Here is a 15,727-nt window from a genome sequence, read left to right as displayed (position 1 = left end):
AGTACTACTAATTTTCAACAGCGAATATGTCCAAATCACGTTTTTTACCGACACAATAATTAAACTTTTAAAGACCGTGTTGTGTCACAAAATTCTCGCACTAAACATATCTGTAAAACAAAATATTCCATTACGTTTTCCTATAATATATGCTTATAGCAACCAAATATGATTAAATTTTACTTTATTAACATTTAACTGAAACCACAATGTTTTCCTAACCAAAATCAAAGTGTTTTGTTGCCTATGCCAAACAATTTTTGGGATTCGGATGTCACAGTACACCTGCCTACAACATCAATACGGTACAAGAACGAAGCACTTGTTTCCTGGAAAAAAACTTTCCCACTGAATACACACAAATCACACACAAACACACACACACACACACACACACACACACACACACACACACACACACACACACACACACACACACACACACACACACACAACTATATGTACAAGTTGCATTATGGGAAGTAAAATCCAGGGCACATGCTCTGTTAGAATCTCATTTGTTGCTGTTGTTAGAGATGAAACAGTGCTAGGAGGATCCCTGAGGACATGACATGTAGAGCTGTAAATGATGGTGTTAGAAGTGAAATGTAGTATGAACACAGAAAGAAATATCTTAATTTCACTCCAACTGCTATTACTACAACTACTGCTGCCCATACAATTTGAGTACATCGTGTTTTAATATTTTTATCATATTTATTTCTAGAAAATTTAGATTTGCAAGATGAAATCAGGTTCAGATGGAACAACGGTTTACTTATACTTGTGTAAGTGTGGAATGAGCTGCCGACTTTATTACAATATTACTTACACATAATAAATATTTCTCTTTTCCATGAATGTAAGCCATGGTAAAACAGAAGATCAAAAATAACAAAAATGACTTCATGCGATATTTTTGAATAACTACACAGCTCAACATGGATTACCCGTGATACGACACATTCTATTTTGTGTGGCATAAAGTAGTACCCGTCTGTTCTATGACAGCTGTTGCAACAACACACTCAAACACTTTTCGCTCACCTGCAGATGCTGCAGACAAAGCAGTGTGGGTGGTATGTCCTCCCCAGGGCAGATACCACCTCTCCAGTGATGTACTGGTCGCAGCTGTCACACTGGGTCCCGTAGAGCCGCTGGTAGTCCTCGGTACAGATGTACTCTCCAGAGTGGTGGAAGAAACCCGAGTGCACCAAGTCACAGCCACACACTAAACAGATGGAGAGAAAAAACTGAAGGGGTCCCTTCATTCTTTAGGAATACAAGGAAGACTAAGAGAGGAAAAACATGTTGTATTTAGTCAACTGTGTGTCGGGCACAAAATAAAGGCAAGTTATTTAATCTTGACAGTCTGTGGTAAAGAAGTGGTCAAATGTCATGTTTTTTGTTTGACTGTAAGATATTTCATGCAAATATCTAAACCAGAATATATAATCAGTAGGAATGATATTCCATAAGGTGCTGCTGTAATTAAAAAACTTCAATTGTCAGCCAGCACCAGTATTAATCCACTAATCTACAGGGTTGACCTTTTGCATTGAGGGTAGCTGGTAGAAAACATGGGTAGTGTGTGTGTGTGTGTGTGTGTGTGTGTGTGTGTGTGTGTGTGTGTGTGTGTGTGTGTGTGTGTGTGTTTGTTGGTTGGAGTGCAATCTGTTGTCCTGTCTGACCTCCGTAGGGTTAATACTATAATCTGGTTTTCGGGATTAAACCAGTAACCATCTAATCTGTTAATTTATACATTATGTTATGGTAGTTTGTGCATATGAAAATATATACATGTATGTGTGAGCATACAGAGTGTGTTTGCCTGTGTGTAAACTTGAGTTTGTAAATTTGGATCATAATGTGCCCAGTTATAGATCAAAGCTTTTGTGACCATATTTACACACAATAAACACTTTTATGTGTATTTATGGAGGCAGTCCTGTTTGATAGATACACGTCCAGGCACAGAGACTCACGAGTGCACACGGATACACAACGCTGTGTTATACTGACAGCAAGATGTATAGCTTCTATTTAGCAAATGCAAAGTCTTTCAGCCAAATGATTGCTTCTGGTCCAGCTGTGCTGACGGTGAGGAGGCCTCCGCCGAGCTGGTTGGTTAGACACAGAACGATGATTGGCTTCAGCTTATCAGGGAGGCAGGCGCTTAATCTTATCTCCAATCAGTTGTGTTTTATAGTATTTATAACAGCATGTGCCATTTGGTGACCACAACCAGGGAAAATCCTCTTATAATGCCACCGCTGCAAAGATTTGTATAATGCAAGTCCCGAAAATGAATCAAATCACTGAGGCTGTCACTATCAGTACAATGCTTTACCCATTCGGCTCCAGACAAGTCCATACATTTCTGTCACAATGACAGAACCTGTAGTGCACAGGCCCAGTCAGTGGAGGTATAAACTGCAGTATTCAGAGTGGCACCAACCTGCTTGTACTGTAAAGTTAGGCATCTGGAAGGCAGCCAACAGATCAAGATATTTGACAGCCAACTGAATGTCTAGTCTCTAATTAAGCTAATGGCTCTAAACCCAGTGGAGTGAATGGATCTGATCTGATCCGAGCCAGTGTGTTAAGTGGCTCAGACGCAGAGAGACAGAAAGAGAGAGAGGGATACTGTCTGCTGCCTAATTTATCTGTCTATTGGAGCCAACCTGCACCATTAAGACATTATAGCAACATTTAAGTGAACTGTATTCCTTTTCAAAGCTTTCAATTCCCTTTAACAAACATATTCTTGTAATATTATGTAGATATTCACATGGTATCTCTGTTCACTGTACATTTTATCACAGGAATGCTGACTATAAAAAAAATGCCCTTATTGCCAAAAGCCTCATAAGTACAGGCAGTTTGTTAGATAAAATCAGGGCGAGTTAAGTTTAAGCAGGTCAAAACGCTTTACGTAAGACATAAAAGGCAAAGACCATATAAAAAGGAAACATATAAATATTTGAAATATGTAAATTTGAAACAGTAAAATAAATAGTAGTCAAAAATAACCTAAAATAAAGTAAGACATTAAACAGGAGAATAAAAATTACAGTGAAGCTCCAGTGCAGTGCAAGATATGAATGAATAGTCCTAAATTTAATTTAATAAAAGGCAGAGGCAAAGAGAAAAGTTTTAGGCTGAGAGTTGGCGCACATCTCTGCACAGGAAGCCAGTGGAAAGATCAGAGAACGGGATTGACGTGATCCATTTTCCTGCTCTCTGTGAGGACTCTGGCAGCCTCGCCCTGAATCAGTGGCAGCTGTCTGATTGACTTTGTGGAGAGCCCTGTAAAGGCTCCAGGAAAGTACTCAAACAAGATGGACCCACAAACTCCTGACTGTACTTTAACTGGTAGTTCAAAGTGTTCACCTGCAAGACACGGATCAGATCAAGGGTTCTGCTGGCAGTATACGTGCTGAAATTTACACCCAACTGGGTGATTTTTCCAACGCAGATATGGTGCTTTTGTTGTTTCCCGCAAACAAATTCATCCTTGTTATTGTGTTTTAACTGAATCATCTTCAGTGTGTTTTCAAGAGGCTTCATTCCTTTTTTCATATTGGACAGAAAACTGGGGCATCATTTCAACCATGAGAACACTGTACAGCATTTTTGTTTTTCTGTCTCCTCTGTCTCAGATATGGAATTCTTGTCATGGCAAAGCTGCTGTCGCACAACTTTAAAATGCCAGCCTGACCTTTATCACGCTGCCTGGGACTTAAGCTGCTCACAGTTCAAAGCTACAGCAACACAGACTCAATGCACACACACACACACACACACACACACACACACACACACACACACACACACACACACACACACACACACACACACACACACACACACACACATATGTGGCATATACTTGCTATTGGGTAAAAGAATTCTTATGTCCAACAAGTCAACCATTCATTTTTTTAATCATCCAGTGGGATGAGGTTGAGGGTGAAAAGTAAGGATTCAACAAAGGTTTTCAGCCAGCTATGAAGACATGATATACGCAAACCTACATACACAAACAGATATACTTGTTTTTACCGTCTCCGTCTCCCACCATCTCAAACGGACACACTCACACTTGAGGATGGTAGCCGGGTCTTTCTCATCCTTTATCACCCTGCCGACAGCATTCACACATTCATCACTGTCGGAGTGGAAAACTATTAGGATGTGAAAGGAAAACAGGAAAGAGAGGGAGCTGTTCAGTCTTGGCCTCTCTGGAGGGACGTCTGGGATATTTGGATTTCAGATCATAGGCCAAGTTTTAAAAAACTGTCCTTGAAGACCATGATCCATGCATGAGGATTTACACAGGCTAAGCTTACTGATACCGCTTTCATCTCCAGCAAGGGGATATTTAATGTTGTGATGTTAAAGGGAAAAAAGTAAAGTAAACATAAAGTAATGTTTGAATATAGTTTTGCCACATTTTGCTACTCCCTGGTTAGCTTTCATACTTCTTACCAGTGTTTTATTTGGTCTAGTCTTATTAGCCGGGCTGGATGCTTTGGCTCTAGGGATGGCAATGTCAGTTGGTTTATTGGTCCACCACTTTCGTCCAGATTGAAATATCTCAATTAGTGTTAGATTGCCATGAAATTTTGTCTGGAAATGAATGTTCCAAAGAGGTCTGGATTAGACAGGACAAATCTTCCCGTAGCCACCTTAACTTGAATGTTGGAGGCTTAATGTTAAAATAGGTCAAAGACTTTTCAGTCGCTTCCACGCCGGACCTGTCGTGCAAGACCTTGTGATCCCACGTGACCTCAGCCTGACCTTGCCTGGACCCACCTGTTGTCCCAAACTCTGAAGGTTTTCTACATTTAGCCTCTGCTGAATCGGCAGAAACCGGACAGTTCCCGTGCAGGCTAAATGAAACCCAGCAGCTCACACGAAGCAAAACCAGACCTGTGGACAGTGACTTAGTCCCACCGTACACAGTTGTAATTAATCAACAGAGATTCCAGGGGAAAGTCTTAGTTGGGACCTCTGACTTGTATGACTTATTCTCACCAGACGGAAATAACAATCAAAAGAAATTTCACAGGAAATAATTCAGACCACATCACATTCACATGATGTGATGAAATCTAAGGATCGGGAAATTGCTCATTTGTAAGCTGTCACAGTAGCCCAACAAGAGGTGAATGACGGTTATTAGTTCAGCTATAACATTGCAAGTCCAAACAAGGTTTACACTCACTGCTGTTGAGAGCCCCAAACAAATGATGATATTAAAGTCACAGGAAGGTGATGCCTCTTCGGTGAGATGTATTTATGATTTAAAAATGATTTTTTTTTTTTTAATAGAGCTTTTTGATTTGTCAAATAAAGGTGTACCTGATAACAATAATGGCTGATTTGCATTGCAATAATTTCTGGAGCCTACGGTAGCCATCGTTAATGCTACTAGTCCCATCTGTGCTTCTCCTGCAGTGGAAAGCTCTATGAATCTGATGGACAATGAAGAAATAAGAGTGCTGTGATGCTGTCAGTGCTGTCAAGACTGAGGGCAGCAAGATTTATTCTGAAAGCAACATGACAAGTATAAGATGGACGGATTTTTAACGGAGGAGAAAAGAAAAATATCAGTCAAATCCAAGGCACGTAGAGGCCTTTCTTGCTCTTTCCTGCTCGGGTTTAATATACAATATACCTCGGCAGTTTGGGCAATGCTTAGATTGTTAGAAAGATCTTTCTAACTTTCTACTGTTAACTGGGAGAAGGGAACAGTAAGAGGAGGCTTGTAGAGAAAGCAAACAGGAAAATTAATTTCAAGGCAAAAACAGATAAAATAAATACAAATTTATAAATAAAATGATGGTCTTTCTCTTCTCTTTAATCCCAGTCTCCACTCCCTTCTTCTCTCTCTGCTCCATCGGTTTTATTCTTCACCAGCCTCCTACTTTCCCTTCCTTCTGCACATCAGGGGGCAGGTTCAGCTGCGGTTCCTCTGAGGCAGTGAAGTATTTAAATACTTTTCTTCTACATCTGTTAGCAGTGATTTGTAGCCTATTAGACTGAAGTGCTTCAGTGATTTGTAGCCTATTAGACTGAAGTGCTTGAGGTCTGGACACACATACGCATAAACACACAACAATTGGCAGAAAGACAACAGATAATGATTTCTTTGTTTGCTGCCAGCGGCTGAAGCAAAGGGTCGAGGGAATGAAAGGCAGAGGCAAAAGGAAAGATAGATTTAAGCAAAAGTGATATATTTGAAGTTAGATGCATGAAATGAGAACACCTGGAGGCCCGATACACATGTTGACTGTCTCATCGTTCTGATTCAGTTTCCAGATACGTAGAGAAACATACATGCATGCACAGAAACACACCAGAGCACCAGCATACTGCCCCATTGTGCGTGCAAAGAAACGCACACAAAAGAGTGGCGCACAGCCGAGCTGATACAGCAGTTGGCGCTTCACGGTTTGTCCTTGAATTCTCTTCTGAAGAAAGAGCCAGGCCATCCGTGACTGTCCGTGCGGCTGAGTGTACACTAATATTGATAAAATACACGTACTCCCGGTTCTCCCTATAGGTTTTTTCTCGTCTAAAACACAAACTTGTTTCAAATGGGTCCGGCTTTGCAGTAAGCTTTACAATGTAAGAAGAATCACACGAGTCCACTTTAAATTCCGTTGAGAAGGTGAAGCACCTGCAGTTCTACGAAGGCATCCGAATAAATTTGTGTCCGCTTGTTTTATATCAGCTTCGAGGAAAGACCCTTTAACTAAAATGATCCCAAGAAGTCTTCAGAAATGGGATTTGAACAGTATAATAGACACAAGGCCTTTATCCCAAACTGGACTGTGAAATGTTCTGATGCATAGGGAGAATCAGACTGTTTGGGGTACTTGTCCTATTTTCCAGTCATGACTGAAGTGGTTCTTTACATAAGAGATGCTGTAAGGTCATAGATGATGTAAATGGCTCAATTTTCTGGTGAAAAAGGGGAGAGGAGAGAAGAGGAGAGGATTATTTTAGAATGAGGCTGAGAGGAGACACGGAGGAAAGAGAAGAAAGGCAAGATGGGAGTCAAGGGAGAGATTAGAGGAAGCTGAATAGCGAGGAAGCATCATATGTGAGGAGAAAGGGAGGCAGACAGCAAAGTGAAGGGATGAGGATGTGGAGGAGGAAGGGGAGAGACAGAGGGGCCCAGGGGAGGTATCAATGAGTTTATTGATCTGTCCATCCAGCACACGTCTGCCGTTCCGTCACTGTCTTCCCTCATTTATTCGCCTCATCAACGTGGGATGGATTTCCTTGCTGTACCTCCTCTGGATTTGCATAAGTGTGATCAGGATGGGCGGATGGATCAAAGAGGATGAGGGAAAAAAAGAGAAAGGGGGAAGTCTAACCAGTCTATAGTCTAACTGAGGGATTACACTGGTATAATTTTGTGACATATTATGGATTTTGGCTACATTGTTAACACTGATAGAAAATCGGTTTTCTAGTAGTTGCATTTTAGCATTTGTCCATCAAACTGAAGAGTTACGACTTCGTCCTTGCATAACCTGCAGGACATGGAGATAATAATCCAAAACCTGGAATCATTCGCTAGAAAATGAGGGCAAACTTATAATGATTTGTATATTTGAGATTCTATAAAGGCAGGAAAATATCAGTTGCAGAGTTGCATTTTTTCCTTGTCTTCTGAGTCATCAGCCTGGTTGAAAACCTTCACTGGTATGCATTCTGTACTTTGTTCTTACTGCTGTGACAGAAAACAAAGCTGTCAAGACATTTCACTCAAAACCCCAACTGTCAACCTCATGGTGACGCTAGATGAAAAGTCAGTGGAGCTGCAAAGTCAGTAAGATTCATCCTCTGGGGACCACAAATGTCTGTGCAAACATCACGACACTCTGTCAAATAGCTGAGATAATTCAGTCTGGACCAAAGTGGTGGACCAACCAACTAACTGCTAGCATGGTTAAAAATAACCTTAATTGACCTTCATTCATTTCCATTGAATAGTTTCAGCTCCAAGGTCTACCGATACCTTTAAATCGCGAGTATAACTCAGTCCAAAAATAATAATGATAATGATAAAGTTTAGGCCATATCGCCTAAATAAGTCACAATATCCTGAAAAAATATAACAAATCTTGGATCACACACAGACACACAAGGTTGCCGCCCCCCCACTATCTAACTCTGTTCATCTGTTTTTCTTTCTCATTAATCCCAAAGCTACCCCTCCTCTCCTCTCCTTTCTCTCTCTCTCTCTCTCCTTGTTCAGTCTCAAATAGCCACACTAACAGGAGTTTACACTGTATAGCAAACAAAGACACATTGTAACTCTCTGACGTTCACAGCTACAAACAGAGAATGTGAGACAAGAGAGCGACAGAGAGGGAGAGGGACGGAGAGGAAAAGATAATGAGCGGAGGAGGAAAAAAAAACTACATGCCTGTGTACTAAAAGCTGATGATTTGATTCTTGTCCACTTCATCAGCCGATGTATACTCAGCCCACGGTCCATTAGCTAAAAGTCATTAAGCTTACTCTGCAAGATCTATTGTTGTTCATAATAAATACTTTAATATCCAAGGGAGAACACTTCCATCAATAAATCTGGCTTGTGTGCCATCAGAAGGAAAGAGTGCTTCTTTTGAGCAAACAATCAGTCAATTAGACAATCAGTTATTCAACCACACAAACAATCAAAGCAGTTTTTTCAGCTCAGGTTATTTTTAAGATCTGCGATGGGCAATGTTGCATGAGATAAAATGGAGAACCCTCCTCTTTAGTGCTTTGTGGCCGAGTGCATTCAGGCGACGTCTCTGGCAGATCAAACGGAGAAAACTGTGTTGTCTCGCAGCACGCGTTGGGACTGTGGGTCTCAGCCTGTGAAAGGAGGTTAGCTGGGTGGAGTCTGACGACGGGCTGAAAACCTGCTGACTGCACCGCTAAGCCAGCTGCTGACTCCAGAACCTCTATTTGTGCGCTCTGTCCCACCTGCTCACTGGTGGAGCTCGAACACGCAAAGGCACACTGGCGCAAAGGCTCGCACTGTGAGCGTGCACCTACGACGTAACCAGACGGATAAGCATGAATATGAAAAAATGAAAACTGGGACAGAGGGGTAACACGGTGACTGTGTTGCTTTTCAAAAAGATTCTTTCAGTCTTCACTTAAATAATAAAATTAATGATGGCTGAATTACATTCAGCTGCTTTAGTTTCAGGATCCTATTACTGTGGATGCTGTCATGGCTCACTGGGACACCTGAATAGAACGGAGACATGTTAATGTCACCTGCGTCACCTGTGCTTTTCCTACACGGACAGGTCAAAATGTCCGCTGTGAAAAAGGCCCGTTTCGCTGAGGCTTGGACACCAGGAGACCGAAGCCGCCTGACGTCTGGGTTTCACCGGGAGACGCAGAATTTACCCATACAAGACGACAGAGGACTACTGCACTAAGTCTGGCCCGTCGATCAGATGCCCCCAAACTGAATACACCGAAACCAACGGACACCTGGTCATCAGAAGTTGAGTACTGTACGGTACGAGGACAAAATCTAGAGACCTATCAGAAAATGTGGCTTGTGCTGCGATATTTAGACAGAACGGCAGTGCCTCTAATGTTTGAAGCATCAAAGATTTTCCCACCTTCTGTTCACTGTGGTGACATTGCATGTCATCCTTTGTTTCTGGTGACAGCGATGCCCGATTACTGACGCTTCTGTGTCACTGAATGTCTTTCATTTCTTATGTAATACGCTTTGTCATTGGCTTTGATCTGGGTAAAGTCATAGTTCAGTTTCTATTTCAGTGAGGACAGAAGCTTATTACTGACCCAATTGTGCAGGCTCCTTCTTGTCTGAGTACTGGTAGTTATTTGATATTTAATTATGCAAATTGACGTGGGTGGAATCCACACATTAAAACCTGTGCATAAGTCCAAGACTGAAAAATAAATGGAAATGAAAAAAAGTGTGTGGGTTTATGTACATACTACAGCATTTTTTTTTTACCTTGACAGGTGAAGCAGTTTACATGGAAGTGCGTGTTCTTGACGCGCACCACCTCCCCCCGACAAACCTCCCCACAGCGCTCACACACGATGCGCGAATTCCCATGGCTGGAGAGCGGAGAGCTGCTGTTGTTGTTTCCCCCATAAAGACCCGACTGGTACTGAACTGTTGGGAGGAGAGAAGATGAGAGGAGAGGCACAAAAAAACATGTCACTTGAGGCCTTTCCTTACCAGCTGATCAAAGTGTGATAAAAAAAAAAATAAGTGGAACGGCTGCCTCAAAAAGATAAGAGATCTGATTCTTTTTTTTTTCTCAGGCAAGTGACTTGTTACAGACTCGTGACAGCCAAACACAAGCTTTGATTTATAATGTATAATGTATGCAAAAAAGTTGCTCGGGTTTGTCTTGTATATTAAGTAGAAACAAATCAGATCCACAAGTTAACTAAATAATAATTTTCATACATCAGTACAGCGGTTTCCTTCCCCTCCTCAAAAAAAAATCAACTCAGCCTTCGGATGGCACTTTTCTTTAATCCCGGTGGATCAATACGATAGAAAAACACACAATCAAATAGATACACACTGACAAAACATGGCGGCACAAACACACACACACACACACACACACACACACACACACACACACACACACACACACACAAATACAATCGCATTCAGAGTCGACTGAAGGTTCAGAGGAGATGAAGAAGGCTTAGTGATTGACTCTGTAACCAGTAGTGGCTCCTGGAAAATCTGTCACTCTGCCATGGAGATCAACCAGGACTTACAACCATTCATTACAAGAGATAGGTTTAAGAGAGAGACAGGCAGACAGACAGGTGTAGAAAGAGACATACATGTATACCCACTGACTCTGACATTTCAAACTGCTCATGGTGTTCAGGAAAATACAGTTATTTATGTATTGTATTACACATATAATGTACTCAATGTATAGTTGCAGTGGTACAGATTTTCTATTATAACTATCACCCTTTACAAATTTGCATCACTGTGGCACATTGAACATTTTTACACTTATTTATTTCTACACTTTACTAACTGCTTCTCTCTTAAGTTTTGTAACCTCCAGCCACATGTTCTTTGTATGTATGTCAATAAAGCTTTGAATCCTGAATCTGAACATGACAGACAAAGACACACTAATGGGACAGAAAAGGGCGAAGTGAGGCCGTTTGGGGATTACACCCCTTTCATCCTCACTTATGAAACTGGTCAAAGCCCTCTTAGTGTAACAAGTCCTTTCTTTATGCTGTCTGAAACGCACACGCACACACCTACACACACACACACACACACACACACACACACACACACACACACACACACACACAGATTCATGGAAGTGCAACAAGACAAAAGAGCAGCGGAGGGAATAGGTGTCACATACTGACTGATGTGAACGATTTGATTTTGATTTGCTGCAACAGTTGGTTGTACTCTACACACCGTACGAAAACTGAGCAGATATCCTACTGTATTGTACTCAGGTCCATGACATTACACTTAATGCTGCGGCATCGCAGAGTATTATGCAATCGCAGCAAACAAAACATGCCAGCGGGTTAAGCTGATGACAGCAGGAGAGAGACAGAGAGAGTTGTGGATCTAGAAAAAAAAAGGTAAAACTGGGACAGAAATTTTTCCTGTGTTTCCTAACAAACTGTATCATCGGTGTGTGTGTGCGCGCTTGTGTGCGGGTGTGTGTGGGTGTGCATGTGTGTGTGAGTGTGTGTGTGTGTGCGTCACAGAAGCTGGCATTGGTTCTGTGGCCAGATGGCAGCACAAGGACTGGAAGCACAGACAGAGAAAGATCTGAGCCACCTGTGTGTGATTGTGTGTGTGTGTGTAAGAGGGGGGGGGGCAGAGAGAGAGGGGGCGAGAGAGAGAGAGAGAGAGAGAAAGGGAGAGTCTAAATGTGGTATTTTTTTTGCACGTTTGTTATTATTAGTCAGTTTCAATGTTGTATGTTCTAGTTTGTCGAATTGACGAAGGAGGTTAGTGCAGCAAGAGCATATACAGTATGTACTATGTGTGTGTGTGTGTGTGTGTGTGTGTGTGTGTGTGTGTGTGTGTGTGTGTGTGTGTGTGTGTGTGTGTGCGCATGTGTGTAACTGCCCAGCAGCCAGGTAATGTTGTGTGCACAAATAACACCCAACCTAAAACCACTATCTACTTTTTCTTCCCAGATTGTTTATTTATTATTTATTGTTTTTATTGTAGAGTCTCTGAGATGTAAAATTATCCAGTACGTCATTGTTTAGTATAGCCTGAAACATAATTTTGTCTAAAGGAAACATATTTCTTTTGCTTTCTAAACCTATTTACTCATGACCGGATGGGGGGATCCTGACCCCCAGGTTGGGAGCCACCGCTCTAGGTTGTGACCGGGTTAACCAACGAGTGATTTTTTTTTTCCTTCTCTTGTTTTATTTGGAGTTTAAGTTAAGTTAAGTTTCAGTCAGGTAAAAATTTCCAGTAGTTCACATGACAAATGCAAAGATTTGAAGGAAATCCCCCCCCAAAAACTTGTTAATCGTCTGGCGACCCTTTAGATTTATCTTGTGACCCCTCGGGGTTTCCAAACCCCCAAGTTGGGGGACCACTAATCTACAAGATCAAAACGCCTGCTGATAAGAACAAAATGTTAAACAATCAAATTGACTCCATCTGTGCATCAGTCATCAAACTTGTATTGGATGCTGTTTTGTGCTTTACTCTTAATTATCTTATAGTTGTCTGGTACAGTAAGGAAGACAAAACATTTAATTTAATTTCACCTCTATTTCCCTACAATTCTCCCTTAAGCGGCTTCAAAGTCACATAGGCCATTTATTCTGCACAGTTTGACAGCATCACATATTTACCCTGACCTTTGACCTTGTGGATAAACAGCCTGGATAAAAACCAATAAGCTCTCCCTTCGTGTCAACCAAGCCAGTCAGCCAAAACATAATCCCCTTCTTTTCTATGGGAGGTTTCGGGGGTGACAGTCGCTCAGCCAGGGCCCCTCTGCTACGCTGACATGGTCGTAATTCTATGGCAGTGTAGTCCCACACACACACACACACACACACACTCATATATATATATATACACACATATACACACATATATACATATGTATATATACATATACATATACACACACACAAACACACACATACATATATATATACACATATATATATGTCTATATGCATATATATATACATACATATATATACATATATATACATATATATACATATATACACATATATATACACACACATATATATATATATATATATATATATATATATATATATATATATATATATATATATATATATACATATATACATACATATATATATACATATATACATATATATACATATATACACATATATATATATATATATACATATATATCTTAAATATCTTGCTTTGGTGGGAGATATAAAACTGAATGGCTGCTGGGAGGACGAGGTAGCTGCTTGATGGCTTACTCTGGAAGGCTGCGCCACTTTGTTTTTGATTTTTGGAAAATAAATTTGGGGAGTCAGTGGTTTCAAATTAATGAAAACCTGCTTTATGCTTCTATGTTTAGATGTTGGGGCATTTTAATATTTGCCCTGCACAGTGTCAGCCACAGATGTGCTGTTTTGTCTTCTGGCTATCAAAGCAGCAGGCTTCCTCTCTTCTCTCAAAAATATCTGAGAAGCTGTCACAAGCTTTTCTGACTGCCTTAATTGACTATTACTGACTGCAATAATTATTGATTTCTAAAAAACATTTTCTGCCACGAATAAAAATGTTGGGGGAGCAATTTTACACATTTGTTAAATCAAATGAAATGAAACTGCCTGGCTTCTGTGACTGTGGCAATTTCTTCAATGGAGGAATCCCTGGTTGCTATCAGAACCACAGAAGTCTCTATCAATCCACACACACGCTGCTGCCAATGATCAGAACAGGCAACACAAACTGACAATCATGAAAATATTGATGAGTGCTGTCAGCTATCAATAGACAATACCAAATTTTGTCTTTAACCTTCATTGACGGGGAGCTAGCTAATGACATGATGAAATACAGTGTCAATAAGTGAGTCAGTGATCAATAACCTCAGTGAAGGGCTGTTTATGTCTACTTCAAGTTAAGCCCTCCCAGGGCACTACGTTATTGATTAGGCTGAAGCACACACACACACACACACACACACACACAAACACACACTCGCCTACACGTGTAGACCTCAACATAACATACACACTTCTGAAACACACACACACACACACACACACACACACACAGACAGAGTGCACGTTGCTTACCATTTGTTGGTCCACTCATGGTGTGGAGTGGAACAGCTTGAATGATCCCCCTCAGAGTCTCTGTCAGCCACTTAATTGAGGTTTTGAAGCGGCAGGACAAAAGCTTGAAATATGACCAAGCACTCCTGTCAACTCTCTCTCTATCCGGGTCCGACTTAAAACTCTCCCTCCCTCTCTCCCTGCCTCAGTCTGGACAGGGCTTTCCCTGCTCCTCCCGGCAAGCGGATTATACTGCCAGGCGGCAGAGCTACCGTACCTCTCCGCCCTGCGTAAAGGCGGCCGGTTGAGGAATTAAATCGAAGCTGACGGTACCGTCCTCCTCCTCCTCCTCAGCCTGGCGCCCTCGGCTCCTGCCTCTCCCACCCTGCACACCCCAGCACCCCCCTGGTCCGCCGCAGAGGACTCCATTCCGCGCTGAAGGGTCAGTGCGCTCCCGCGGACGCCCGCATGCCTGTGCGCACCGCTGTGCAGACTGAAACGCTGGGCGGTGAGTTTCTGGGGGAGGGGGGGGGTTAGCAGACTCGAAGCCGTCAACGCGTCTTTCGCCGGGCAGGACGGGCTCCGTTCAAGGCGCGAGAGCGCCGAACAGCGTCTGAACTCCAAAATGCCGGGGCGAGAACAGCCAAGCCTCGGTGTGCGTCTGTATTAAGACTCCATACATGGCTTTAATTGCCGAAGCTTTCTGTTGGGATTTTATACGAGATCTGTAATTTGGTATTTTGTCGCTCCTATGTGATATCGATGTGTATATCCCTGCAATATTCCTATCAGGAAAAGTATGTCAATGGCTCTCAATGGTCCGTTAGTGGTGGCCTGATTGTGCGCCACTTTAATCCTATCTGGTATTTTAAAAACTTTTTTTTTTTTTTTAAATCTCAGTTACTGTAATAATCATATTAGAATCCTACAGGGGGTTTACGGAGGAAAGATCCGCCCTAAAACAAAATTTATATTGTGCTTTTCCAGTCATTTGGGGAATAATTCTAACACAAACAGCTGCCTTCAACTGATCGCGTCTGTGGATTCGTACGGAATTTTTTGTTTAGCACATCCAAGTAAGTTTACGCTCGAAGCTAAGACTTTTCAGCTGTGCATCAGGGGGCGATTTGGAAAACATCACATTTAAATCACCGTATATAGGGACGTCCTGGTGTCATTTCATTAGTCACTGCCCCTCTACTGACCTCCCACCCACTCCTTAAACTTCACAAAAGCCAACCAGCACTGCAGTATATGGGACCTGGCGCCAGGTTCCCTGTGGATCAGCTGAATTGTGGCCACTGAAGGCATTGTACTTCAGTGGTGCAGATTCCCTGACCAATTTGCAAGTAATCGAATTACCAAGCACCGTGCCCTACTGCCG

At 41.9% G+C, this 15,727-nt stretch overlaps 1 protein-coding gene across 1 annotated transcript in view; it reads right to left on the bottom strand.

Moving 5' to 3' along the window:
* LOC120803144 (actin-binding LIM protein 3-like) overlaps window positions 1-14,810 on the bottom strand; it is a 43,525-nt gene extending 28,715 nt beyond the window's left edge. Inside the window, exons 1-3 of the mRNA XM_040151507.1 lie at window positions 14,365-14,810; window positions 10,019-10,183; window positions 1,048-1,231 (exon numbers count right to left, since the gene is read on the bottom strand). Coding sequence (XP_040007441.1) covers window positions 1,048-1,231; window positions 10,019-10,183; window positions 14,365-14,383 — 368 coding nt within the window. The 5' untranslated portion in view covers window positions 14,384-14,810. The remainder of the gene's footprint in view (window positions 1-1,047; window positions 1,232-10,018; window positions 10,184-14,364) is intronic.
* Window positions 14,811-15,727: the final 917 nt, after the last annotated feature.

The sequence above is a fragment of the Xiphias gladius genome, chromosome 17 (genome assembly GCF_016859285.1).
Source record: "Xiphias gladius isolate SHS-SW01 ecotype Sanya breed wild chromosome 17, ASM1685928v1, whole genome shotgun sequence".
Lineage (NCBI taxonomy): Eukaryota > Metazoa > Chordata > Actinopteri > Istiophoriformes > Xiphiidae > Xiphias > Xiphias gladius.
This window is presented reverse-complemented; position numbering and strand designations above follow the sequence as displayed.